Source organism: Salvelinus fontinalis, chromosome 11 (assembly GCF_029448725.1).
Source record: "Salvelinus fontinalis isolate EN_2023a chromosome 11, ASM2944872v1, whole genome shotgun sequence".
In the NCBI taxonomy this organism is placed as follows: domain Eukaryota; kingdom Metazoa; phylum Chordata; class Actinopteri; order Salmoniformes; family Salmonidae; genus Salvelinus; species Salvelinus fontinalis.
Genome location: NC_074675.1, coordinates 31,825,203 through 31,853,182, shown reverse-complemented (window position 1 = coordinate 31,853,182; position 27,980 = coordinate 31,825,203). Strand labels below are relative to the sequence as shown.

The following is a 27,980-nucleotide window of genomic DNA, read 5'->3' as shown; positions in this document are numbered from 1 at the left end:
TTTTCTTTCCTTCGTTTGCATTTATTAATTTATCTCTAATGTGTGTGTTGTTGTTTTTTAAAAATCTGTCCACAAACTCATATTAGTCACTACTATGTTAGGTTAGGTCAGTTTTTCCCTCACTGCAATGGCAGTCATCTACACGAGAGCCCAAACCCAGCACTCCCTTCCACCTCTCCAACAGACAGTGGCTTTGTTCCAAATGGCACCCGATTCCCTATATAGTGCACTACGTTTGACAAGGGCCCTATGACCTATGTCAGTCACACACACTGCAACAGTACTCTAACATCTGCACTTCTTCAAAATGCATGTGAAACTAGGAAATGAAGGGTCAACAATATGGTTAGGCCCCCGGTTAAAAGATTTCTAGCATATTTCAGAGAGCTTCCTTGCCAGAAGCAATTTAGGAAATATTTCAGATTAACCATTGACTGTCTGGGACATTCACATTTTCACATATTATGACATATTCTGTGGGTAATTTAAGATGATGATGTAGTTTACGTTCACTGGATCGAACATGTTTGTCAGTTGGAGGGCAGTTCATTTAACTGATTGGCGGGTCACTTGTACTATCCTTGGCAAGTCACTTGTCCTATCTGCCAATGAGAGGGAGGAGTGGGCGGGACTAGAGCTTGGGTTTGCGCTCTCTTATTAAAAACACATCTCTAGTGCTATCTGTACAACATTCAACAAGACATTTTTTTTCTTTTTTTCCCCCCTTCTTCTTCTTCTTCTTCTTCTTCTCCTTAATAATGCCAAAACAATAATAATCATTTTAAAAAGAAGAAGAATAGCGTTACTCCATCTCATCGGGCATCGAATGAACGAATGTACGAACATCACACAAATTGAAAATACAAATCTAAGAATAAAAGGCCTCAATACCAGATAGTACACATCATCACCTTCTAATGGTGCCAGGTTACGGAAGAGAGGGAGAGAGAGAGAGAGAGAGAGGGGTTATGGAAGAAAGGAAGAAGAGAGAGAGGTTAGGGAGTTGAGAAAGAAGAAAAGAGAGTTGTACACATACATTAAAAGGATCAAGAGAATGACAATATAATATCTTGATAATACCATTGAATTATATTATCTTAATTTAACGTGTTTAGTGTCCCCATGGACAGGTTTTGGCACCTAATTCTAAAGATTTATCCATAAAACTGGGGCTTTGGTTTGCCAAGGGTTAGCTGAAATCAACCTTGTTTCCTACACTGGGGCTACTAGCGATGCTAGCAATATTACCTCCAAGTGATATTATGTCTGTTGGTAAGAAATTGTTCAAATAAGACAACAACCCACTTGGCCCCTGCGAAGTTGGAGTGACAGACAAGGAAAGGATAAAATAAGTCAAAAAGAATGAGGTGAATAAATAGGTGATATACTAGGGGAAAGAGAGATGTGGGCTAAGTGCTTTTGGTGAGCTTACAAAATACCAACTCCAGGAAGTGCTTGACACAGAAGGCACGGTGGCATTGACACTACAGGTTATTGTCCCAAAGGGCACCCTATTCCCTAAGTAGTGCACTACTTTTGACCAGGGCCCATAGCACTACGTTTGACCAGGGCACATAGCACTACTTTTGACCAGGGCCTATATGGGAATCGTCCTGGTCAAAAGTAGTGAACCATATAGGGAATAGGGTGTCATTACGGGTGCAACCTAAGTCTTTAAGAAAACACCACTTAGGGAACTGCTAAACTCATATAAGGTGCACTAATAAGGATAGAAGTAAAAACACATTATGCACGTAAACCAAAAGTAAGGCTGTGGTTCCAATCCCAAACTCTCGCCTACAACCAATGGGGTTAGGTTCCAATCCCAAAACTCTCGCCTACAACTAATGGGGTTAGGTTCCAATCCCAAGCTCTCGCTGTCAACCAATGTGGTTAGGAGGGCAAGAAGGCAAGACTTATCCAATCAAATAATTTAGTGACGTTTACAATCGTAAGTAGTTTATTTCGTTGTTTTTATGATCAAATATTTGCTTGTTCACTGTGTGCAAAACATACTGTGTGTAGTATGATGCGCTAAACCAATACTGTGGCTATATTACAAATTGAATAATCAAAATTTGGCAGAGATAAATATTTTGATATGTTGTGATGTCAACTTGAGTGTCATCCAAGCACTTAATAATACAATGATCATGTTTTGATTGGATTATAGATTGATTGATTGATTGATTGATTGATTGATTGGGCGAGAGGATTGAAACTGCAGCTTCACACTCCAACAGAAAGTGACACCTTACATTTCCGTTAAAAAAAAAGTTTGTTCCATCGATAGTCAAAATAAAAACAACTACTTTGGGAAATTATAAACCTTGCACAGTGCTCTTTATAGACATGACATTCCGACTAGTCTTTTCCTCACAACAAGCCTTATAGTTTTTTTTTAGCATTACCTACACTATATGCATAACCTTCTCTGTAAGCTTCTCTTCTTGAAATGAAAATAAACATAGAAAGTGATTTTTTCATTTTTTCTTATCTTCTTGTCTTTACAAAAGCTACACATATTCTACTGGGATGTATCTATGGATTTGTTAATGTTTTTAATGCTTACTCTTTTTTCCCGTTCTTCTTCACTCAAAAAAAAAGAAAGACAGAAATCTAGTCATCTAAAAGACGGCATACCCCAAGACTACAACAGTTTGCTTTCTTGAGTCCTCCGCTCTGTGAGGGAACTCACCCTTTTCTCTCATCCATTTTTCCTTCCCCTTGTGTTTCTGTTATTTTCCTCATAAAAGGAATGGAAGGAAAGAGTGCGACACGGTCGTGGAGTCTTGGTCACCTGACCAGACGTGCCAGCTGATTGTACTCAGGATGCACTGTCCGTCTGTAGGTCCTGTGTCTCCCAAACAGACTTTTGCTTTGTTTCTGCTTGTTTAATGGTCCGTCGGCCACCACGATAATGTAGCAATAACCGTTAGCCCACGTCTGACTCTGAACACGCTGTAAATGCTGACCTCTGACCTTTAACCTCCCTTTTCACTTATTGACCTTTCACCTTGACCTCTTTTCATTCATATGAATATTTCTTAATGGTTCATCTTCATCAACTAAGTGCTTTATATTTTTTCCCACAGAATCCACATAGAGATGCTACCGGTCTCTTGTGAACAGAGAAAGATCCACACCAGCTGTTTGTTTACCACGACAGATTTCTATTCACAATAGCCTAGAACCAATTTCATTTTTTTTTTTTATACATATATACTTTAGCTTTATACTGTATTCTCAGATATCATTGTCCTATAAGAGCCCAGAAACAGAAGGCTATCCTGTAGAACTCCCTTGACGACATTCCAAACATAGACAGGCACTAAACTGAGGGGGAAACAGGAAATGACTAACTGTTCCTGTGGTGACCTCGGAACAGCAATCCGACCAATGAGAGGCAGTGATATCAGGGTTAGGGGTTATTTTATCCCTAATCATTGTCATCTTCATCTGGTAAAAAGTTGTGATATCAGGGTCAGGGGTTATTTTATCCCTAATCATTGTCATCTTCATCTGGTAAAAAGTTGCTCCTGTCGTGTTATTTGTTGCAGACAGCTGGATAGCTTAGCTTGAGTTTACGGCTTGAACGGTTGTGGTTGAACCACGGTTATCGAATCAGTGCTCTTGAACAGACCGTAATATGAACTTGGAATGTCAAAGTGACAAGAAGTGGTAACTTATCTAAACGGCAGTTGGGATGAAGTTCGGCTTCTTTTGACACTTGTTCTGCTAAAGTATAACTAATCAACAATGTTACTCATAGAAGTAGTATTATTCTCAAAACATGAAGTATAGGGTCTGATAAAACTATTTTTGTGTTCTCTGGAATGGTAGAATGTTACAGTTTATTTGTTCTCACATAGTAATATTAAGACTTAACAGCAGCCATAGGACAATCTCGAGCAAATCATCACAATTAGCCCTCTTGATAGGAGACGGAATGGAAAACAGAAAACTCTGGAATATAGAACTCAAGGCCTCAAAAGTTCTGAAGAGAAACGATTCACACTGCACTGTCTGTATGTACAAGGGGGGTTGTGGTTGGTTGAGAAAATCAAGAGGACTGCACTGAACTCCCGGGATGTAAATATTAAAAGACGAGAGAAATGTATGATTTTTAAATGGGCTTCCTTAGGAGAGATGATGTTTACACAACACTCTCAATGGATGTGCATCTCAGTCCGTGATCCTTAGTTATACTTGTCAGCGGACTTACCATGACAATGACCCTGAACTGCTGTATGTAAGAGAACGAGGAAGTGATATAATGACCCCCAACATTTGACTCCTAAGCTTCTGCCCTGTCTAGTTGAACTCCCTCTTCCCATCTCTCTGCAGGATGATGTTGTTGCCGTTTAGTCTCCCATCACTGCTTCCTCCTCTCGTGTAAGACGGTCAGAGCCGAGGGCAGGTGACATGGAGAGAGACATCCTCATCCCATGCTCTATAGGGGAATCCCCTGGACTACTGCTCTCCCTTTCCAAATACTCCTCTTCTCCTTCCTCCTCTTCTTCCTCCTCTTCCCCATCCTCCTCCACCTTGCCTTCCTGCCCCAGGCCAGCGAGGCCACTCCTTGTGTTCCTGGGTGTGGTGGAGGCCTGGTTAGAAGCCTGCAGGGGGTGGTGGAGGTTGTAGCTGCCCTCTAGGTCCACTTCCTCTGGAGTGAGGCCGTTCTCCATCCCTCTCTCCCTCTCCACCCTGGATGAGGCCCATTCCTCGAGGGGGGCCCTCTCTTCACTCTCGCTCAGGTACCTAGGATAGGATAGGGACTTCAGTCTACTTGCAATGACTGTAATATGTTGTTTCCCCCCCCTACTAAACGTAGTTGAACTATAAGTAGCTCTGGGAAAGAACCTCTGCTAAATTACGAATATGTAAATATAAAATGTAAACAAGCATCTCTTACCTCCACAGGGCTAGGGGGTCTGGGTCTGCCCGGGGTTGGGGTGGCCTCTGGGGCCCGTGTTCCCCCAGGGAGCTGGGGTTGTGGGCCCCCCTCTTACGCCTGGACTTGCTGGTGTGGTTGACCTGGAGGTGCATGGCCATCAGCTCGGCTGAGCAGGTACGGAAGGGACAGAACAGGCACTGGTTAAGGGTGACCCCTGATCCTCCTCCTCCTCCACCACCACCTCCCGGTACTCCATCCTCCTCCAGACCTCCGAGCCCAGGGGAGGGGCGGCGGGAGAGATCCAGGGGCTGGGACAACAAGCCTCCCTCCTGGGTGCCCCGAGCTGATCCCCCTCCCATCCGCTCCCTCCCATTAGCTGGCACCATGCGGCTGGTGGTGAGTGGTTTGCGGCGGGACACTTTGGGTGCCTTTGGCGGGGGCGGGGTGGGGGTAGGGGACTCCCCTGTCCACCCTCCCTCCATCCCCCCCTGGTACAGCGCCCCCATCACCCCGGATAGGTACCGGTACTGGCTCTCCAGATCTGCCTCCCTCAGTCCTCCCATGGCCTTCCCATGGTCCCTGTCTCTCTGCTCGGGAAGGCCCAGGATCCAGGGCTGGTGCTGGTTGTGCCTGGAGGAAGCGGTCTCTGCCGGGGTTCTGGCGGCTGAGCCATGGGTGAAGCTCTGGGGCCGGCGCTGTTTGGCCATCCCCTCCCTTCCCTCCCCCCGTGGTGCTCCTCCACCACCTCCCAGAGAGGCGGAAGTGAGGCCGGGGGAGGAGGCGGTGGATGAAGAGGCCCCCATGGCGTTCCTCTGTTCTCTGTGATGCCTCTGGAGGTGGTACTTTAGAGAGCCTGACTGTGTTCCCGCGTAGTCACAGTGGGGACATTTATACGGTCTCTCCCCTGAAAGAGGTACATAAACTAGTTGTGGTTATCAAGGGCGTATTATAATGGAGGAATGTCAGTAGATGTTACACTATACTATACTATGCTATGCTATGCTATGCTATGCTATGCTATGCTATACTATACATGGAGAGAAACATTTGTATTATTCTAATTCTGCACAAAAAACAAACAATTTAGACAGGACCACTGGACTAAATATGGACCAGCCCATCTGGCATTTGCCTGAACTGCCCTAGTCTGTTTCTGACCACAGAGAAAAAACAAAACAATTATATGGACCTTGATTCCTGGATTTCTGCTATGGAATAAAAGAGGGGGAACTATAGGGTTGAAGTATTATACGAGCTTGTAGTACCACATTACAAACCACAGATGGCAGTATCCCATCACAATCTAAAATTCTGATTGGCTTTGATAAGGAGGACATTAGATTAAAAACCCCATCAGCCTCGGAGGTGTTGAAAGTGATTATTGCTAGTAGCAATCTACTTAAGTATAATGATTCACCTAATTAATTACAACAGACAGAGGAGATGGTCATATTTAGGACTCAGAAACACTTGAGAACACATGAATTGAATGGCACATGTAAATGTGGTCAGTGTGCATGTAGTTAAGGTTTAGTGTTCTAGAGTAGATTGTATTGTTAGTGATTATTTGCTGAATTCCAAATGGACCTCTAGCCCCTACTTCCTAGCCACTCTGAGATCTCATTGGACAGGTAGAAGCAATATGGCGACATTTCCACACAGCCGATCAGAAGGTGAGATGAAGCCACACTACATGACCAAAAGTATGTGGACACCTGCTCGTCGAACATCTCATTCCAAAATCATGGGCATTAATATGGAGTTTGTCCACCCTTTGCTGCTATAAAAGCCTCCACTCTTCTGGGAAGGCTTTCCACTAGATGTTGGAACATTGCTGCGGGGACTTGCTTCCATTCAGCCACAAGGGCATTAGTGAGGTTGGGCACTGACGTTGGGCGATTAGTGCTGGCTCGAAGTCGGTGTTCCAATTCATCCCAAAGGTGTTTGATGAGGATGAGGTCAGGGCTCTGTGCAGGCCAGTCAAGTTCTTCCACACCAATCTCGACAAAACATTTCTGTATGGACCTCGCTTTGTGCACGGGGGCATTGTCATGCTAAAACAGGAAAGGGCCTTCCCCAAACTGTGGCAAAAAAGTTGGAAACACAGAATAATCTAGAATGTCATGGTATGCTGTAGCGTTAAGATTTCCCCTCACTGGAACTAAGGGGTCTAGCCCAAACCATGAAAAACACCTCAAGACCATTATTCCTCCTCCAACAAACGTTACAGTCGGCACTATGGTTTTGGGCAGGTAGCGTTCTCCTGGCATCTGCCAAACCCAGATTAGTCCATCGTACTGCCTGATGGTGAAGCGTGATTCATCACTCCAGAGAACGTGTTTCCACTGCTCCAAAGTCCAATGGCGGCAAGCTTTACACCACTCCAGCCAACGCTTGGCATTGTGCATGGGGATCTCAGGCTTGTGTGCGGCTGCTTGGCCATGGAAACTCATTTCATGAAGCTCCCGACGAACAGTTCTTGTGCTGACGTTGCTTCCAGAGGCAGTTTGGAACACGGTAGTGAGTGTTGCAACCGAGGATAGACGATTTTTATGTGGTCTGTTCTGTGATCTTGCCTACCACGCGGCTGAGCCGTTGTTGCTCCCAGATTTTTCCACTTTACAGTAACAGCACTTATAGTTGACCGGGGCAGCTCTAGCAGGGCAGAAATTTGACAAACTGACTTGTTGGAAAGTGGCATCCTATGACGGTGCCACGTTGAAAGTCACTGAGCTCTTCAGTAAGACCATTCTACTGCCAATGTTTGTCTATGGAGATTGCATGGCTGTGTGCTCGATTTTATACACCTGTCAGCAACGGGTGTGGCTGAAATAGCCGAATCCACTAATTTAAAGGATATACTTTTGTAGATCCGCATACTTTTGTTTATATACTGTATTACTATGCCCTTATACTGTATCTTAGCCAGTCACCTCAGATCTACAAGAGTGCACTGGCCCTAGGTGGTATAGACACAGCATAAGTGTCCTAAGCCCTAGGATGTAGGATTTAGGGGCTAGGGGTCGATTTGGGATCCAGCCATTGTTAGGTGTGTTGGGGGTTGGGGGCTAGTGGCAGGCTCACCTGTGTGAACTCTCAGATGCACTTTAAGGTGATGGGACGAGCGGAAAGCTTTACCGCAATAGGGGCAGTCTTTCACCCCTGTGCCTCGCACACGCTCCCTAGAAGTCACGGACGAACCTGAAGATGACCCAGATAGACCGTTCTCTCCTGGAGAGAGAGGAAGGGGGAGAGAGAGAGAGAGACAGAGAGAGAGAGAGAGAGAGCGAAAGAGCCAGGAGAGAGGGAACAAGGGAGGGGAGAGGGTGAGAGAAAGGGGGGAGGGAGTAGAGACAGAGGGGGGAGGGAGAGAGAGGGGGAAAGAGAAATAGGGGGGAGAGCAAGAAGGGGAAGACGGGAGGGAGAGAATAAGAAAGTGGTATTGATAGTTAATTGCATTGCTAGACGCTACTCTCACACTCTGCTACTCTCCCACTCTTTCTACAAGCTTTTTATTTGTGCCCTTATTCTCTCTAATGAAAACAAATGGGAGACATGTTGGGGACGTTTTGGAGGTGAAGCCATGTCACTGTACCTTGGAACTGTGACATCACTGAGTGGAACCCTCCACCGGCTGCTGACTGATGTTGAGGTCCACTTTGAAGTTTGGACTCCTGTCTTCCCTCGCTACTACCTCCTCTCCCACCACCTCCTCGTCCCCCCCCACTCCGGCTCGCCCCTCCATCCTCCTCTCCTCCTCCGGCGTGGCGCGGGGGGTGACCGTGGTTCTTATGGGGCCGCTGGATGTGGACACGGGCGTGCGCCACCACCTGCTGCAGGCTCCGGAACAGCTTCCCACAGTCGGGGCACTCCCATGGGGCTCCGGAGGACGGAGGCTCCTCTCGGGGATCCAGACCTCCAAGGTAGGCCCTGACCTGCTCAGCCTCTCCCACCACGGAGCTCCTGGATGGGGCTCGGTGCAGTTGCTGGGTCCTCTGTGTCTGCCTCTGAGCCTGCTGGGCTTGCTGGGCCTGTTGAGCTGCTACTAGGCTACGAGCTACCAGCTGCCACATGGCTATCTGGTCCCCTCCATCTGCCGCTGTCTCTCCTCCTCCTCCGTTTCCTCCTCCCCCTCCTCCTCCGCTCCCATTCCCCATCTCCGCCACCTGAGCCACGGCCTGCAGCCGCTCCATGCAGCTGGCGCCGCCACCACCATCGCTGGGCAACCCCAGGTAGCCCAAGATGGCCGATTTACTAGAGACTCCGGCACCGTCCCGCTCAGCCCTTGCTCGTCCCCCTCTTCCCCCTCCACCACGAGCCAGCAAGAGGCTGGAGTAGAGAGCGTTAAGGCCCTGACTGGTGACCGAGCCTTTGAGGCCTCTTTGTTCAGCCCCGGCCATAGGAGCCAGCAGCCCCCCCAGCCCCGCCTTCAGGCCCAGCTTGTTGAGGTGCACCTGTAATAGAGGTCATAAAGTCACTTGTAAAATAAATGCACAATGTCTTCAATCGTTTGACACCTGCAATTATAGCATAGACTAGGGTTGAAAAGGGTTGGAAACTTTCCGGTAAATTTCCGGAATTTTCCCAGAAATTTTCCATTGGAAGTTAAGCCCGGGAATTTGGGGAATTTTGTTTAAATTCATCAAAAAAGTTAGCTTATAACAGTGAACCTTTTTTGTGGGATACACACAAGAAAATTCTAGGTCTTGTGGCATACTTTGGTTAAACTATCCCCAATTCAATGGAATCGCAACCCTCTGTATGCACAGTGCATTCTTCCATCACATGTACAGCTGATTCTCAAGATCTTGCACACTAACGAGATGCTATTGAGCCCATGCTACTACACTGTCTGAGCCAAGGACTACATGCTTTCTGGTATGTTTCGATTACAATAGTGGGTGGGGTGAATATATTTTATATGACATACATACTTTTTTGTTAACTAGTAAATAGTAGCCTACACAGCAAAGTATGTTTAAATCATTTCTAACTTGTTAACAATTTCTGCTAGTTAGTTTTTACTACCATGTGGGTTTTCGCTTGCTTGAGCCTGCTAGTGTTAATTCATCTGTTTGCATACATGTTTAATTTGAAAATATTTAACTTACAAAGGAGTTATTTAATCTAACTGCTTAACTATTTATCTGCACATGGAATTGTATTTTATTTTTTATTTTTTTACAATTGTTTTTCTAATCTTTACAGGAAAATGCCACGGGCACTATCTGATGTGCGGAGACATTTCCCTGCAGCTAATGTAGAAGGAAAATCTGTGTACATTTGCAAATACTGTGCCAAATCATATGTGAAGAATGCAACAAAGATGCAGAATCATCTGGCCAAGTGCATAAAGTTCCCTCAGCGCTCACAACAAGCAACCTCTGACAAAAGTCCCTCTACTTCTATTCGAGGTGAAAATGATGAATCAGACACCTTATCGATAGCAACAGCTCATGGTCCTCCTACAATCAGAAGTTGTTTTGACTCAATGGAGGAACGTAGTCAGAGAAATGCTGATGAATGTCTTGCTCGAACTGTGTATGCAACTGGTTCACCTCTGATGCTCACAGGCAATGTGTATTGGAAGAGATTTCTGAATGTTCTTCGCCCAGCATACACCCCTCCAACCAGACATGCTTCACCTACTCATTTGCTGGATGCTGAGTTCAACAGCGTTCAAGTGAAGGTCAAGCAAATCATAGAGAAGCAGACAAAATTGCAATTATCTCTGATGGGTGGTCGAATGTTCGTGGGGCAAGGAATAATTAACAACATCATCTCCACCCCTCAACCAGTATTCTACAAGAGCACAGACACAAGAGACAACAGACACACCGGTCTCTACATTGCAGATGAGCTGAAGGCAGTCATCAATGACCTTGGACCACAGAAGGTATTTGCTGGTGACAGACAATGCTGCGAACATGATGGCTGCTTGGTCTAAAGTGGAGGAGTCCTACCCTCACATCACACCTATTGGCTGTGCTGCTCATGCATTGAATCTGCTCCTCAAGGACATCATGGCACTGAAAACAATGGATACATTCTATAAGAGAGCCAATGAAATGGTTAGGTATGTGAAGGGTCATCAAGTTATAGCAGCAATCTACCTCACCAAGCAAAGTGAGAAGAATAAGAGCACCACATTGAAGCCTCCCAGCAACACCCGTTGGGTTGGTGTTGTCATCATGTTTGACAGTCTCCTGGAGGGGAAGGAGTCTCTCCAACAAATGGCCATATCACAGTCTGCCGATATGGACAGCCCCATCAAGAGGATCCTCCTGGATGATGTATTTTGAGAGAGTGGTAAGCAGCCGGAAACTCCTGAAACCTATAGCAGTAGCCATTGCACGGATTGAGGGAGACAATGCCATCCTGTCTGATGTTCAGACTGCCTGCAGATGTAAGAGAAGAAATCCGTACTGCCCTGCCCACTTCACTGTTGCTACAAGCAGAGGAAACTGCAGTTCTGAAATGCATCAAAAAGTGTGAAGACTTCTGCCTGAAGCCCATACATGCCGCAGCGTACATGTTGGACCCAAAGTATGCTGGAAAGAGCATCCTGTCTGGTGCAGAGATCAACAAGGCCTATGGTGTCATCACTACCGTGTCTCGCTCCCTTGGCCTGGATGAGGGCAAGGTTCTTGGCAGTCTGGCGAAGTACACTTCCAAGCAAGGGCTTTGGGATGGAGATGCAATATGGCAGTCGTGCCAACATAGCCCATCAGCCACCTGGTTGAAGGGACTTTGTGGATCTGAGGCTCTTTCCCCTGTTGCCTCCATCATCCTCCAAATCCAACCAACATCAGCCGCCTCAATGTGCTACTGGTCCTTGTTTGGGAACACAACAAAGCACGCAACAGGCTGACCAATACAAGGGTTGAAAGATTGGTGGCCACCCGGGCAAATTTGAGGCTTTTTGAGCCTGACAATGAGCCATCCTCAACCATGTTGGAAAGTGACAGTGAAGATGAGGCCTCTGAGTTTTATGTTCGAGAGGTGGACATTGAGGAGGTCCAGGGAGAAGACATGGAAGCCTGAGAGGAAGACAGCCAAAGCTTTAGTTTCTAGACTATCATTTTACAGATGTAAGTCGAAAACGTTTTTGTGAGATGCGAATGGTCATTGGGGATCATTCAATATTCCCTTTCTTTTCTTTTTTTTCTATTGGAAGGATTCAATCATTTGCAACTATGTCTACTTATGATAAGGTAAAAGGTTTATGTTTCCATCTCCATATGATATGGTAAATATATCCAATGCAAGAAAACATCTACATTTAAATGGTATTAATATTAATTTGCATGTATTCCCGTTAATTCCCATATATTCCCGTTAATTCCGATGGAAAGTTTCGACCTCTGAATATTCCCCAAAATGAGCAACCCTAACATAGACCCTAGCATAGACACACATACATACCAGTGGAGGCTGCTGAGGGGAGAACGGCTCATAATGATGTCCGGAACGGAGAAAATGGAATGGCATCAAGCACCTGGAAACCATGTGTTTGATGTATTTGATACCATTCCACTGATTCCCCTCTAGTCATTACCTTGAGCCCATTCTCCCCAATGAAGGTGCCAGCAACCTCCTGTGACACACACTAGGTTACCTACCTTCATGTGGTTCTTGAGGAACCAAGGCTCCTTGAAGCCACGGCCGCACACCTGACATTTGTGGTCCAGAGAATCCTTGTGCTTCCTCATGTGGCCCTTCAGGAACCAGGACTGGGTGAAGCGCTGGCCGCACGTCTCACAGCGGAAGGCCGGCAGAGGCGGAGCCCCTGGGGCCAGGGTGGGGGTGGGAACGAGAGTGTCTGGGATGGGGGTGGGGATGATGGTAGTGGTGGTGGTTACGATGGGGGGGTGTCTGGGGGTGTAGGGGGGCAGGGCGGGGAGTTCCACCGGGGGGGAGAGGGACAGGGAGGGGTGGCTGTCGTGGAGGTGTGCGGCCAGGCGTTCTTCCTGGCTGGCGGAGAAGGAGCACAGGGTGCACTTGTACGGGTTGTGGAGGATGCGGACGTGACGAGACAGCTCCGAAGCTGTGCGGAATTTGCCCTTGCAGGCGTGGCAGCGGAATGTGGGTGCTGCCGCTGTGGCCAGGGCGGCTTCTTCGAAGATGGCAGGACCCGTGCCACCCAGGCCGCAGGAAGAGGAGTAGGGGGAGGTGAGGGAGAGGGGCACCTCCTCGGTCAGCGGAGGGCTCAGCAGTGTGCTCTCATCCATTAGGAACGGCTGGAGGGTCTGGTGATCCATCTGCAGAGCCTCCTCTAGAGCATCCCCATCCCCATCCTCCCCTCTCAGTCCCTGGGTTAGAGATACAGACAGCAGGGGACTCTGGCGGTGGCTGTGGTGGTTCTGCCCCACGTCGTTGTGGTTCTGGTGGGCTTTGAGATGCGCCGTGGACCCCGTCCCAATGATGCTCCCGGTCATGGTGCCGGTGTTGCGGTACAGAGCTGAGGCGCGGCGGTCCCGGTCCAGACTGTGAGCGCGGGCGTGGAGCGACAAGATACTCTGGAAGCGGAATCTCTTCCCACAAACCAGACAGGGGAACTTGAGTCCGGCCGCTCCCCTAGAAACACCCTTCCTCCCGGGCAGAGACCCTAACAGACTCCCCCCGTCCTTATGGAAGAGCTGGAGGTCTAGCTCATCACTACAGGTGGCACCCTGCTGCCCGGAGGACAGTGCCAGCTCCAGGGCCCCGAACCCGGTGAGAGGGGCCGATGATGTCGGAGTGACCGGAGGAGAGCTCTCCGGAGAGGGGCTACACACCTCCGGAAGACCCCCCGGGAAAAGAGCCACGGCCGGGGTGGGGGACGGAGGGGCTGACAGCTCCTCTTCATCCTCCTCCTCTTCCTCATCGTGGTGGTTGAGGGGGAAGGAGGAAAGGGGGAAGTAGGGGGTGGTCGACAGGGGTTCTGGTGTATGGGACAGGGCTGAGGGGCTATGGGCTAGGGGCAGGTCCAAGGGGCTGTGTGAAGGGGAGAGGTGGGAGGTAGAGTGAGGAGAGGCCTGGGGACTGTGGTCCAGCGATGGTAGTGTAGGGGGTGACTGGGGCAGCTCACACGAAAGAGCCAACACACATTCAGGAGGAGAATCCATTCTCTGTGTGTGAGAGAGAGAAAAATAGAGAGAGAGAGAGATAAAGGGAGAGATAAAGAGAGAGAGAGAGATAAAGAGAGAGATAACGAGAGAGAGATAAAGAGAGCGATAAAAAGAGAGGGATAAAGAGAGAGATAACGAGAGATAAGGGAATGGATATACTACAAGAGGAAGACACTTCGGACAATTGAGATGAACCCGTTTATGGTCGGAATATATCCATATTTCAATGGAAATGTAGTAGTATGAAGGAGTAGTGCGGGGACTCAACAGTGTTCTGTGTACTGAGGTCAGAACAGGTCAGTAGGCTATTTGAGGATAAACGTATGATGATGCAGTACTGACCAGTACTGTGTGTATGACTATGCCATGCTTGACTATGTGTACCGATAGTATGGGGACCCACCAGTCGTGTGTTTACTGCTATGCCATGCTTCAGTTTCTTGGCAGACGGGGGACACACTGCTTTGATGGCCACCTCCTTTAGTCCTCTGGGGAACACACACATTCAATATGTTCAAACATATGTTTAAAAAAAGATTTTAAACCAAACATATTGCAACTCATCCTGCTGCTTATCCCATTACACCAAAAATAACATAATGTCCATCCTGCCTGCCTGCGTCTCTGTCTGTCTGTCTGTCTGTCTGTCTGTCTGTCTGTCCGTCCTCTTGCCTGCCTGCAGGTGTGTGTGCTTAAATGTGTAACAGGTGGTCACCTGTTTGATGTGCAAGATACATCCTGTACTTAACCATATGTTTGATGTCTGTGTATATGATATGTGTGTCTGTGTGTGTGTGTGTGTGTGCGCGCATGCGTGTGTGTTGGTACGTGCATGTGTGTCCGTGTGTGTGTGTGAGCTAAGGGCACCACAGGACATGGACTGTCCCAAACAGGATGGGCGCGAGATGTTTTGCCTTCCCCACACACCCTTCCTGTGAACACATACAGCAGCAGCTTCATCAGGAATGGACACACACACACGCACATCTGAGCCTAAAGAAACAAAACCAACCACACACACACACACACACACACACACACACACACACACACACAGAACACATACAACCACACAAACAACATACCTACTGCATTTGAACTTATTCATGTAATACAAGAACAGACACTAAACATATTTCAGACATGTTTTCCACCCACAACTGTAGCGATAGAGCCGAGAAAAAACATTGCAAACACACGCTCATCATCATTATGGCCAAACACTAGTAGGCTACATCTGTGTGTTCATATAGACAGTATGTCTGTGTGTGTGTGTGTGTGTCAGCGTGCCAGAATCACAGACACTCTCATGTATCCAGTTGACATTTTAGCTCCGCCATGACTAGCAGGGATATCACGCAATATCAATCATGTATCGCCTCTCTCGCTCTCTTCCTTCTCCTCCCTCTCTTCCCTCTCTCCTTCTTAATTCACCGTTATTGTTCCTTCTTCCCCCGTCTCTCTTTCTTTCTCGCGCTCCCTCCCTCCCCGATTCCATACTCCTCCCATCCCCCTCTCTCTCTCTCTCCCTCCTCCCTCTATTATTCACTCATTTTCTTTCATTCTCTCGCTCCCTCTTTCTTTCTCTCCTGCGGTGGAGCCAGTTGGCACAGTGCCAGGGAATGCTGATATCAGCTGGTAGATTGGGGCCTGCCAACATGGCGAGGGGAGAAAGGAGAAAAAGAAGAGACAGACAGTGAAAGAGAGAGAAATGGGGGGACAGAGAGAGAGGTGGGAGGCAGAAGAGAGAGAGACAGCGAATTAAACCTAACCGAATTAAAAGATCCGATGGTGATGCGATTTGCATTTTCTAATATGAAAAAAGGCTGATTGCGAACTGGGGTTTTGTTGTAGGTAGGTATTCATGGTGGTAGCGGGGCGGTGGACAGTGTGTGTGTGTGGTGTGTGTGTGTTAGTATCGTCTGATGTGATGGCATTATCATATTAATATCAGCGTCACCACTGCATTGTTCTGCCGTGACAGCGGCCACCGTGCCCAACCAGCCTTGTCATACCAATAAAGCTTCTCCAAATGTGGATAGATGGAGAGAGGAGATAAGGTGCTAGACAAAGGGGAAGGGGGGGAGAGAGGGAGAGAGAGAGAGAGAGAGAGGGAGGGAGAGAGACATAGAGAGAGAGAGAGAGAGAGAGAGAGAGAGAGAGAGAGAGAGAGAGAGAGAGAGAGAGAGAGAGAGAGAGAGAGAGAGAGGGAGGGAGAGAGGGAGGGAGGGAGGGAGGGAGGGAGGGAGGGAGGGAGGGAGGGAGGGAGGGAGGGAGGGAGGGAGGGAGAGAGAGTGGGGTACATGGTGTGATCAACCAACACAAACAAGTAGTAGTTTTCAACACAGCTACAATTCATTTGATTCATATGACGAATGTGTGCTTGATCAGATTCCCCCAATGGAGCTGTAATAAAGCATGCACTAACTGACGCCTACGGCTGATTTAAACAAGACTTCTGAGCGCTTAAAATGACTCTTATGTTTTCCATACCATCGCACACACGCTCGAACACATACAAGTTATTTTAGCTGTACATATTGACAGGTGTTTGGGCCATATACTCGATGTGTAAGTTTGTATAGATCATGTCATGCGTTCATATCACTACGAATGTGTACAGTGTGTGCCGTACAGAGTATGTGTATTTGTACGACTTCAGATCTCAGTGTACAAAGAATGTACAAACATACTATATTTGTGGTCTTGAGCGGGACACAGTTCAAGCAAGTCAGTACACGGTGGTTATGGTTCTTCATACAGATGTAGGATTTTAATTTGAGCCAGATTGCTACAGCAGGTAAAATAAAAATAAATATTTCACCTTTATTTAACCAGGTAGTCTAGTTGAGAACAAGTTCTCATTTGCAACTGAGACCTGGCCAAGATAAAGCATAGCAATTCGACACATACAACAACACAGAGTTACACATGGAATAAACAAAACATTCAGTCAATAATACAGTAGAAAAATAAGTCTATATACAATGTGAGCAAATGAGGTGAGATAATGGAGGTAAAGGCAAAAAAAGGCCATGGTGGCGAGGTAAATACAATATAGCAAGTAAAACACTGGAATGGTAGATTTGCAGTGGAGGAATGTGCAAAGTAGAAATAGAAATAATGGGGTGCAAAGGAGAAAAATAAATAAATAAATACAGTAGGGGAAGAGGTAGTTGTTTGGGCTATATTATAGATGGGCTATGTACAGGTGCAGTAATCTGTGCGCTGCTCTGACAGCTGGTGCTTAAAGCTAGTGAGGGAGATAAGTGTTTCCAGCTTCAGAGATTTTTGCAGTTCGTTCCAGTCATTGGCAGCAGAGAACTGGAAGGAAAGATGACCAAAGGAGAAATTGGCTTTGGGGGTGACCAGTGAGATATACCTGCTGGAGCGCATGCTACGAGTGGGTGCTGCTATGGTGACCAGTGAGCTGAGATAAGGCGGGGCTTTACCTAGCAGAGACTTGTAGATAACCTGTAGCCAGTGGGTTTGGCGACGAGTATGAAGCGAGGGCCAACCAACGAGAGCGTACAGGTCGCAATGGTGGGTAGTGTATGGGGCTTTGGTGACAAAACGGATGGCACTGTGATGGACTGCATCCAGTTTGTTGAGTAGAGTGTTGGAGGCTATTTTATAGATGACATCACCGAAGTCAAGGATCGGTAGGATGGTCAGTTTTACGAGGGTATGTTTGGCAGCATGAGTGAAGGATGCTTTGTTGCGATATAGGAAGTTGATTCTAGATTTAATTTTGGATTGGAGATGCTTAATGTGAGTCTGGAAGGAGAGTTTACAGTCTAACCAGACACCTAGGTATTTGTAGTTGTCCACGTATTCTAAGTCCGAGCCGTCCAGAGTAGTGATGCTGGACTGGCGAGCAGGTGCGGGCAGTGATCGGTTGAATAGCATGCATTTAGTTTTACTTGCGTTTAAGAGCAGTTGGAGGCCACGGAAGGAGAGCTGTATGGCATTGAAGCTCGTCTGGAGGTTAGTTAACACAGTCTCCAAAGAGGGGCCAGAAGTATACAGAATGGTGTCGTCTGCGTAGAGGTGTATCAGAAAATCACCAGCAGCAAGAGCAACATCATTGATGTATACAGAGAAGAGAGTCGGCCTGAGGAGTGAACTCTGTGGCACCCCCATAGAGACTGCCAGAATTAATATGGGGATTATAATTCATGGACATTTTTTGTAGGGGTTTATACATTTTTCGTTAGGGCAAATCAAGTCTGACATTTTAAAGTAGATAACAAACTTTAGAATTCTTTTTTACCTTGACTATACTACAAGTTTGCATTTCATGCTGTGCAGGAAAACACTTAGGAACAAAAAGAATGATCAAATTAAGATGTTAGGGTGTGGGTCCTAATGTATCAAAGAGATTGTGTAAAGGTTCATAATAATGTTAACTGAAGGCAGCTGCTGAGAATCAGGATATCTATGGACAGATGTGTGATGGGGGTCATAGGAGCATTTTCCTCTAATTGTTATGGCCCTTAGGTACTCGTTACCGTAGAGTAGTTGACAATATGTGCTGTATTGCATACATTGCCGTTATGATTCTTCATACATACAGTTGAAGTCGGAAGTTTACATACACTTAGGTTGGAGTCATTAAAACTCATTTTTCAACCTGCACAAATTTCTTGTCAACAAACTATAGTTTTGACAAGTCGGTTAGGACATCTACTATGTGCATGACACAAGTAATTTTTCCAACAATTGTTTACAGACAGATTATTTTACTTATAATTCACTGTATCACAATTCCAGTGGGTCAGAAGTTTACATACACTAAGTTGACTGTGCCTTTAAACAGCTTAGAAAATTCCAGAAAATTATGTCATGGCTTTAGAAGCTTCTGATAGGCTAATTGACCTCATTTGAGTCAATTGGAGGTGTACTTGTGTACTTGTATTTCAAGGCCTACCTTCAAACGCAGTGCCTCTTTGCTTGACATCATGGGAAAATCAAAAGAAATCAGCCAAGACCCCAGAAAAAAAATTGTAGACCTCCACAACTCTGGTTCATCCTTGGGAGCAATTTCCAAACACCTGAAGGTACCACGTTCATCGGTACAAACAATAGTACGCAAGTATAATAGTACGCGTTCTGTCTCCTAAAGATGAAAGTACTTTGGTGCGAAAAGTGAAAATCAATCCCAGAACAACAGCAAAGGACCTTGTGAAGATGCTGGAGGAAACAGGTACAAAAGTATCTATATCCACAGTAAAACGAGGCCTATATCGACATAACCTGAAATGCCACTCAGCAAGGAAGAAGCCACTGCTCCAAAACCGCCATAAAAAAGCCAGACTACGGTTTGCAACTGCACATAGGGACAAAGATCGTACTTTTTGGAGAAATGTCCTCTGGTCTGATGAAACAAAAATAGAACTGTTTGGCCATAATGGCCATCGTTATGTTTCGAGGAAAAAGGGGGTGTCTTGCAAGCCGAAGAACACCATCCCAACAGTGAAGCACGGGGATGGCAGCATCATGTTGTGCATTGCTGCAGGAGGGACTGGTCCACTTACAAAATAGATGGCATGAGGAAGGACAATTATGTGGATATATTGAAGCAACATCTCAAGACATCAGTAAGGAAGTTAAAGCTTGGTCACAAATGGGTCTTCCAAATGGACAATGACCCCAAGCATACTTCCAAAGTTATGGCAAAATGGCTTAAGGACAACAAAGTCAAGGTATTGGAGTGGCCATCACAAAGCCCTGACCTAAATCCTATAGAAAATGTGTGGGCAGAACTGAAAAAGCATGTGCGAGCAAGGAGGCCTACAAAGCTGACTCAGTTACACCAGCTCTGTCAGGAGGAATGGGCCAAAATTCACCCAACTTATTGTGGGAAACTTGTGGATGGCTACCCGAAACGTTTGGCCCAAGGTAAACAATTTAAAGGCAATGCTACCAAATACTAATTGAGTGTATGTAAATTTCTGACCCACTGGGAATGTGATGAAAGAAATAAAAGCTGAAATATATAATTCGCTCTACTATTATTCTGACATTTCACATTCTTAATAAAATAAAGTGGTGATCCTAACTGACCTAAGACAGGGAATTTTTACTAGGATTAAATGTCAGGAATTGTGAAAAACTGAGTTGAAATGTACCCGGCTAAGGTGTATGTAAACTTCCAACTTCAACTGTATGTAGGATCTGGGGGTGTTTCCTTAAGTGTGTGAGTTTGTGTACCTGTTTTTGTAAGTGTGTGCATGTCTACAGTTTATGTGTCTTGTTATTAGTGTGTGTGTACTACAAGTACTGTATGCGTGTGAAGGCCAGTGTGTTCAAATGTGTGTGTGTGTGTGTGTGTGTGATCGAGCCTATGTGTGTTTATGTGGGTGTTAGTGCGTTTGTGTGTCTGATGGCTTATGTGTGTGTTAAAGTGTGTGTATGTGTGAGTGAGGGCCTGTGTCAGGGAAAGTGTGTGTGTGTGTTTTTTTTTCTCTGTGTGGTACAGTAACTCAGGACCTGCTGTGGTTTTTATCACCGTGGTCACGCGGCAAAACTTCCCCACAGACAGGATTCATTTCCGGTCTTTCACCTTTCCCTGAACCCCGTCTCTCTTTCCCTCTTATTTTCCTCCCTCACTCCCCTCACTTTATCTGGCTTGCACTTTTTCATTACCGCTCTTTTTTTGTTCTTTGGCTTCTCTGAATGGAGGGTGGATTGTCTGACTTCTCTCACTCGCTGTGTCCTGATTCTTGACCTTTGGCCTCACTTTACCGCTTTCTTTCCTCCTCCTCCTCTCTCTCTGTTTTTCCTTCAACTGGCAATGTTTAGTTGGGCACACCGTTGCTAAACGTTATGCAATAGAAGAAAACGTTTCTGTCTACTGGACACGACCCCGTTCTTGCCTCCTCTCCTCTTTATAGTTATCATCCAGATGAAGAGAAGTATGTGATGGGGCATAAGACTATGCAGAATTAATATGTAGGCTATGAACGTGAACTGGAAGTGTAATGCATGAACCCGATTTTTATGCGACAGTGCAGTAAAGAGGTCAGATCTTCTTAGCAGACGCATTCCATGGATGAGTCCCTCAATCAAACTTCAAATATGTAGATCCCAACTCTATCAAGACATAACACTTTATAAAACTAGAGCAATTAGGCCAATCTAAACTCCAATGTGTCCTCATTCTATGTGTAACAAGTGTTACACCTTCTGTAACATTCGTGTGTGCCTTTTAGCTACAGCAACTGGTAGTTTGAGCCCTACTGGTCTGGACCAGACAGATTCCATAAGATCATGGATATTGATGTTGGCTGGGAGACTGAGTGGTCAAGCAGCAAGCTGGCCCCTAGCTTACAGTAAGTTATGATCCTTATAACGGTCAACATACACTGACTCAGTTTTACCTCATTTCTACCAGCATTTTAAATGTGCAACCAGGGGGGGGGGGAAATTGTAGACCACCTTTACTGCACACACAGAGGTGTATACAAAGCTCTCCCTCGCCCTCCATTTGGCAAATCTGACCATAATTCTATCTTCCTGATTCCTGCTTACAAGCAAAAATTAGAGCAGGAAGTACCAGTGACTCAGTCTATAAAAAAGTGGTCAGATGAAGCAGATGCTAAACAACAGGACTGTTTCGTTAGCACAGACTGGAATATGTTCCGGGATTCTTCTGAAGGCATTGAGGGGTGCACCACATCAGTGACTGGCTTCATCAATAAGTGCATCGAGGACGTCGTCCCCCACAGTGACTGTACGTACATACCCCAACCAGAAGCCATGGATTACAGGCAACATTCGAACTGAGCTAAAGGGTAGAGCTGCTGCTCTCTGCGGGACTCTAACCCGGAAGCTTATTAGAAATCCCACTATGCTCTCCGACTAACCTTCAAACAGGCAAAGCGTCAATACAGGACTAAGATCGATTTGTACTACATCAGCTCTGACGCGCCTCGGATGTGGCAGGGTCTGTAAACTATTACAGACTACAAAGGGAAGCACAGCCGAGAGCTACCCAGTGACACAAGCCTACCAGACGTTCTGAATAACTTCTATGCTCGCTTTGAGGCAAGTAACACTGCAACATGCATGAGAGCATCAGCTGTTCCGGACGACTGTGTGATTACGCTCTCTGCAGCCGATGTGAGTAAGACCTTTAAACGGGTCAACATTTACAAGGCCGCAGGAGGACCAGACGGATTACCAGGACGTGTACTCCAAGCATGCGCTGACCAGCTGGCAAGTGTCTTCACTGACATTTTTAACCTCTCCCTGTCTGAGTCTGTAATACCAACATGTGTCAAGCAGACCACCATAGTCCCTGTGCCCAAGAACACTAAGGTTACCTGCCTAAATGACTACCAACCTGGAGCACTCACGTCTGTAGCCATGACATGCTTTGAAAGGCTGGTCATGGCTCAAATCAACACCATTATCCCAGAAACACTAGACCCACTCCAATTTGCATACAGCACCAACAGATCCACAGATGATGCCATCTCTATTGCACTCCACACTGCCCTTTCACACCTGGGCAAAAGGAACACCTATGTATGAATGCTATTCATTGACTACAGCTCAGCGTTCAACACCATAGTGCCCTCAAAGCTCATCACTAAGCTAAGGACCCTGGGACTAAACACCTCCCTCTGCAATTGGATCCTGGACTTCCTGACGGGCCGCCCCCAGGTGGTAAGGGTAGGTAACAACACATCCGCCACACTGATCCTCAACACGGGGGCACCTCAGGGGTGCGTGCTCAGTCCCCTCCTGTACTCCCTGTTCACTCATGACTGCATGGCCAGGCACGACTCCAACACCATCGTTACTTTGCTGATGACACAACAGTGGTAGGCCTGATCACCGACACGATGGGAGGAGGTCAGAGACCTGACCGTGTGGTGCAAGGACAACAACCTCCCTCAAGGTGATCAAGACAAATGAGGTGATTGTGGACTACAGGAAAAGAAGGACCGAGCATGCCCCCATTCTCATCAACGGGGCTGTAGTGGAGCAGGTTGAGAGATTCAAGTTCCTTGACGTCCACGTCACCAACAAACTAACATGGTCCAAGCACACCAAGACAGTCGTGAAGAGGACACGACAAAACCTATTTCCCCTCAAGAGACTGAAAAGATTTGGCATGGGTCCTCAGATCCTCAAAAGGTTTTACAGCAGCACCACTGAGAGCATCCTGATGGATTGCATCACCACCTGGTATGGCCTCCGACCTCAAGGCACTACAGAGGGTAGTGCGTACGGCCCAGTACATCACTGGGGCCAAGCTTCCTGCCATCCAAGACCTCTATACCAGGCGGTGTCAGAGGAAGGTCCTAAAAATGGTCAAAGACTCCAACCACCCTAGTCATAGAGTGTTCTCTCCGCTACCGCACGGCAAGCAGTACCAGAGCGCCAAGTCTAGGTCTAAGAGGCTTCTAAATAGCTTCTACCCCCAAGCCATAAGACTCTTGAACAGCTAATCAAATGGTTACGCAGACTTCTACCCCCCCCCCCCCCCCCCCCCCCCCAAGAACGCTGCTGCTACTCTCTGTTAGTGTCCATGCGTAGTCACTGTAATAACTCTACCTACATGTACATATTACCTCAATTACCTCGACATCAATGCCCTCGCACATTGACTCTGTGCCGGTTCCCCTTGTATATATCCCCACTATTGTTATTTACTGCTGCTCTTTAATCATTTGTTATTCTTATCTCTTACTTTTCTTATTTTCTTAAAACTGCATTGTTGGTTAAGGGCTTGTAAGTAAGCATTTCACTGTAAGGTGAAACGCTAAACCTGCTGTATTCGGCCCATGTGACAAATGAAATGTAATTTGACTTATAGAGTACGTCCCAAATGGTACATTAATCCCTATTTAACGCACTACTTAAAGTAGTGCTCCATATAGGGGAAAGGGTGCCATTTGGGACGCATCCATAGTATACTTAAGCAATAAGGCACAAGAGGGTGTGGTATATGGCCAATATACCACGGTTAAGGGCTGTTCTTAAGCACGAAGCAACACGGAGTGCCTGGATACGCCCCTTAGCTGTGGTGTATTGGCCATATACCACAAACCCCCAAGGTGCCTTATTGCTATTATAAACTGGTTACCAACGTAATTAGAGCAGTAAAAACAAATGTTTGTCATACCCGTAGTATACGGTCTGATATATCATGGCTGTCAGCCAATCAGCATTCAGGGCTCAAACCACCCAGTTTATAATTAGGCTCATCACACTAGCTCTAAAGTTATGTGATACAGCCTTTGCTTTCACCTATCTAATCTTGTTGGATCAGAGGTTACCGGTCTGATTACCTTAATTACAGTGTAATGACAATGTAAGTACACATTGTTATATACGACTATCTGTAATATGTTAATTCAACCATTAAAGGTCTAACTCTAAGAGGAGTACTTGCCCTAGTAAGGTTTCTTTGTATGCTACAACAGCTTTGAATGTTTTGAGAGCTGAACATGTGAATGGGATATGCTACTCTAAACTTGCTGAAGGGCTAGGAGTGATTGCTTGTACAGGTCTACTAGTACAGGTTTATGCTACGCTACCCTCACTGAGGAGGCCAAGCAGGTGTCTGTCTGTCTGTCTGTCTGTCTGTCTGTCTGTCTGTCTGTCTGTCTATCTATCTATCTATCTATCTATCTATCTATCTATCTATCTATCTATCTATCTATCTGTCTATCTATCTATCTATCTATCTATCTATCTATCTATCTATCTATCTATCTATCTATCTATCTATCTATCTACCTATCTATCTATCTATCTATCTATCTATCTATCTATCTATCTATCTATCTATCTATCTATCTATCCCACAGAGCCTTAATGACCCAATTAAATCAATCAGTGGCTTGATTGGAATGCTCCTTGAGTGTGTGTGAAAGAGAGAGAGAGAACACCTGGATGTTACATCCTTCAAGTGTTGTTCTGAGGAGGTAGGGTACACGACAGTAAGAGACAGGAAACATAAATGATCCTAAAAATCAGGAATTCTTCCCACTGAATCCAAGCCCAATGCTCTATCTTGATTTTTTTAACAGCATCTAAAGATGACACACTCTGTCCCTCAAATGATGGCACTTATTGAAAAGTGTTCAAATATGAAATAATAAGATACCTTTTAGGGAGCTAGAGTTGATCTAGTTAAAGTTGGACTGTTTGCTTCAGGTGGGAAATCACAAACTAGGCTGCAAGCTAAAAATGTCAAAAAAAGAAAAGGAAGGCTTGTACACTTATCACATTACATTGGTTTCCTGTGGACATATCTGAAGTGTTGAATCAAACTATGGTATGTAGTAGACCTATGAAAACTGGACATTTAAACATGTCTAAAACATGTTCTGTCGCTGTATGGTTTGAAACACAGCGACGGGAGTCTCGCTCTTCTCCGGTCACCACAGATGACACGTCTGCCTGTTATCTGGAGAGGAATTTCCTGCTCTCCCTTATGATGTGCGTCAATAACGTGCAACCATTTTCAGTCGCTCTTACCCCTGCCTTCTCTCTCGCGGCCATCTCAATTAAACAGCCACATTAATGAAATAAATAACTATCAACAAACAATGCGCGGACGCTTAGTCTACATAACGTCCAAAAAACGAGATTAGATTAGTCATTTTCGCAGCTGCTCTTTAGCTGTTAAAATATGATTCAATCCCCTAAATGAACATAGTAACACGATTGTTTAATCTCAAAGCCGTTGACGAGTCACGGTCGTTGCCTACTCTCTGTGTGTCATGTATATCGCTCCCCCATGCTCCATCCATTTTGTTCCTAAATTTTCTATAACAAAAGACTGAAAGGGAGGGGAAAAGACATGAGTGTTGCGGGGAGAAATCGGAGGACAAGAAAAGTGCCATCATGGATTTCATCTTGAATTTCGCTGCCAATCTCCCTTTCCATCCCCCTAAAACTAAATCAAACATTATCACATTTTATCCAGCACACGTAGGCTACAGAAAACAACCCTGTAACTTATATCATCCGCCGGGAAACAACTTGTATTTTCAGAATGAGATGTTGCACGCAACACACTTGCTACTTTCTTGCGAAATCACTGTAGCCCAAAGGAGAGAGGTAGCCTATGGCTACAGTGAAGCATGCACTCGTAAGAGGTGACGCTAGGACAAGTTTACCGGTTGTAATAGTAGCCTTGTAAAAGTCGTAGTAAATATAGTAGTAGCATACTGGGAGGACTATGGTTTTAAAAACGGTTGGATAGGCCTACAGCTGGATAGGTGTAGCCTGGACGAATAGATTAGGCTACCTATTTAGGCTACATCTGGTTAAATTGGTCATCTTAAAAATAATGTGCCGTACGTAATGCGTCTTCAACAAAATAATTATCCTGGTTTATCGTCTCTACCTAGAATGTTCTTTCGTTGCAGATTTGTAAATCACACTCGAACATGTAGTTAACCAAAAAATAAAACGGAAATCAAAGAACATGCTTATTGATCAAATATGCAACTTATTTTTGTCAAAGCTACGATATATGTTTTAATGTTGTGAATTAAACTCGATGTGTAGGCCCATGCATGGATGAATGCAATTGGCATATCTTCTACAGTAGCCAATGATTGTATTACTTAGGCAATAGCAATACATTTAATACAGAACTTAATCAAAGTTGTGTTAGTTTATAGGTTAGCCTACTTGTGCGTTCACTTTAGTTGACTTTTAGTGCACTTCAAATAGCATAACGTAATTCAATTTTTACGGTGTAGGCTTGTTATCCGACAATTCAAGTAGTACATTTTAGGCCCCAAGGTATAACTGAAACTAATCCATCATGATATAGAATCCGTTCTCACTTTTGTCATGTCACCGTATAGGGCTAACGCATGCAAACGGTCGGCCACGCGCGCACATACAACACCGGCTTCATACATGACACACAGTAAAGTGCCGAAGAGTGCATGGGAACATACATGCAGCACACACACACGCCACACACTATAGTGCAACCCGCCAATCACTCTCAACAATCCACTCACAATACAAACACATTTCGTTGGACGGTGTATACCATGTGTATCCCGTAGCCTACATACGACTAATAAAACTTGAAACATAAAAACTGCAATGTGTAAAAAAAAATGTTTTTAAAAAGCGAGATAAAATGGAGCTACAATGCGCTTCAATCACTGCAACTATAGGGTGATTACACGGATTTGCAAAAAAAAAGTCGTCGTCAGATATTTGTTGTTCATGGAGACAACAACAAACGCGATAAATACAACAATTTTGGAGAGGTTTTACTACAGTGCTACACAACCGCAGTTCCATACCACCCTATATAAAAGTGCACATGTAAACGTATGGATAGTATATATTGTAAATTAACTAGATATGTATGATGAAAGTAAGACTCTATGTACTTACGGGAGAGGCGGCGGGCGGATTAATGACAGGACACGTCATGATTACGTTTCACTTGAATTAAATACATTACGAGTTGGGGAAAAAATGGAAATCAGGGTTGTTGTATACAAGCATACGCCGTTTTCCCCCTCCCTTAGCTCACCCTGTTCTCCTCCTCCCTTTCGCTCTCTCTCACACATTTTTTCAAACATCCATTTATTGTGCAGTAGTGAGTAAGTGAGTGAATAAGAGAGAGAGAGAGAGGGAGCGAGGAGAGTGGGAGGGCGAGTGATGTAGGTTGCAAATGTAATTATAATCTCACGAGCACCATTTTAGAACACTGACACACGGGGCAGACTGCCCGGTTCAGTTGCAGCCCAAAAATAACGACACTATATAACCTACTATCAGGTGGTCTCTACTCTATAGCATAGATATAAACCTACAAAAGTTTGCAGACATATGTCTTATCGAAGTGCGTAAAAGTTATAAAGATTTGCCGCGAGGTATCTAAATGTTGTTTTGATAACACATCCCGGAAGCCTATGGTTTTAAAGTTGGAAAAATTTAAGGAAGATTGATAGGCTGTTGTTATCACTGTT

The 27,980-nt window shown here is 45.6% G+C and overlaps 1 protein-coding gene across 4 annotated transcripts; it reads right to left on the bottom strand.

The window, feature by feature from the left end:
• Positions 1-27,599, bottom strand: LOC129865538 (zinc finger protein 219-like). Of its 4 annotated transcripts, XM_055938404.1 has the most exons (7): positions 27,400-27,599; positions 14,411-14,495; positions 12,520-14,007; positions 8,493-9,351; positions 7,982-8,128; positions 4,916-5,801; positions 1-4,761 (listed from the first exon to the last, which is right to left on the bottom strand). In XM_055938404.1, the coding sequence occupies exons 3-7, from the start codon at positions 14,002-14,004 to the stop codon at positions 4,365-4,367; spliced, it is 3,774 nt and encodes a 1,257-aa protein (XP_055794379.1). In that variant the 5' UTR covers positions 14,005-14,007; positions 14,411-14,495; positions 27,400-27,599; the 3' UTR covers positions 1-4,364. The 4 variants fall into 4 exon arrangements, with proteins under 4 accessions (XP_055794379.1, XP_055794378.1, XP_055794380.1 ...); XM_055938403.1 differs by lacking the exon at positions 14,411-14,495; XM_055938405.1 differs by lacking the exon at positions 14,411-14,495 and having other exon boundaries at positions 8,036-8,128.
• Between the last annotated feature and the right edge of the window lie 381 nt (positions 27,600-27,980).

Excerpts from the sequence above, each read along its gene's own strand:
- LOC129865538 (XM_055938403.1), bottom strand. The coding sequence starts at position 27,438 with ATGACGTGTCCTGTCATTAATCCGCCCGCCGCCTCTCCC. Across the intron at positions 8,129-8,492 it reads AGTGATGTCACAGTTCCAAG|GAGAGAACGGTCTATCTGGG; the intron begins GTACAGTGACAT and ends CTCTCTCTCCAG. Across the intron at positions 4,762-4,915 it reads GACCCCCTAGCCCTGTGGAG|GTACCTGAGCGAGAGTGAAG; the intron begins GTAAGAGATGCT and ends ATCCTATCCTAG.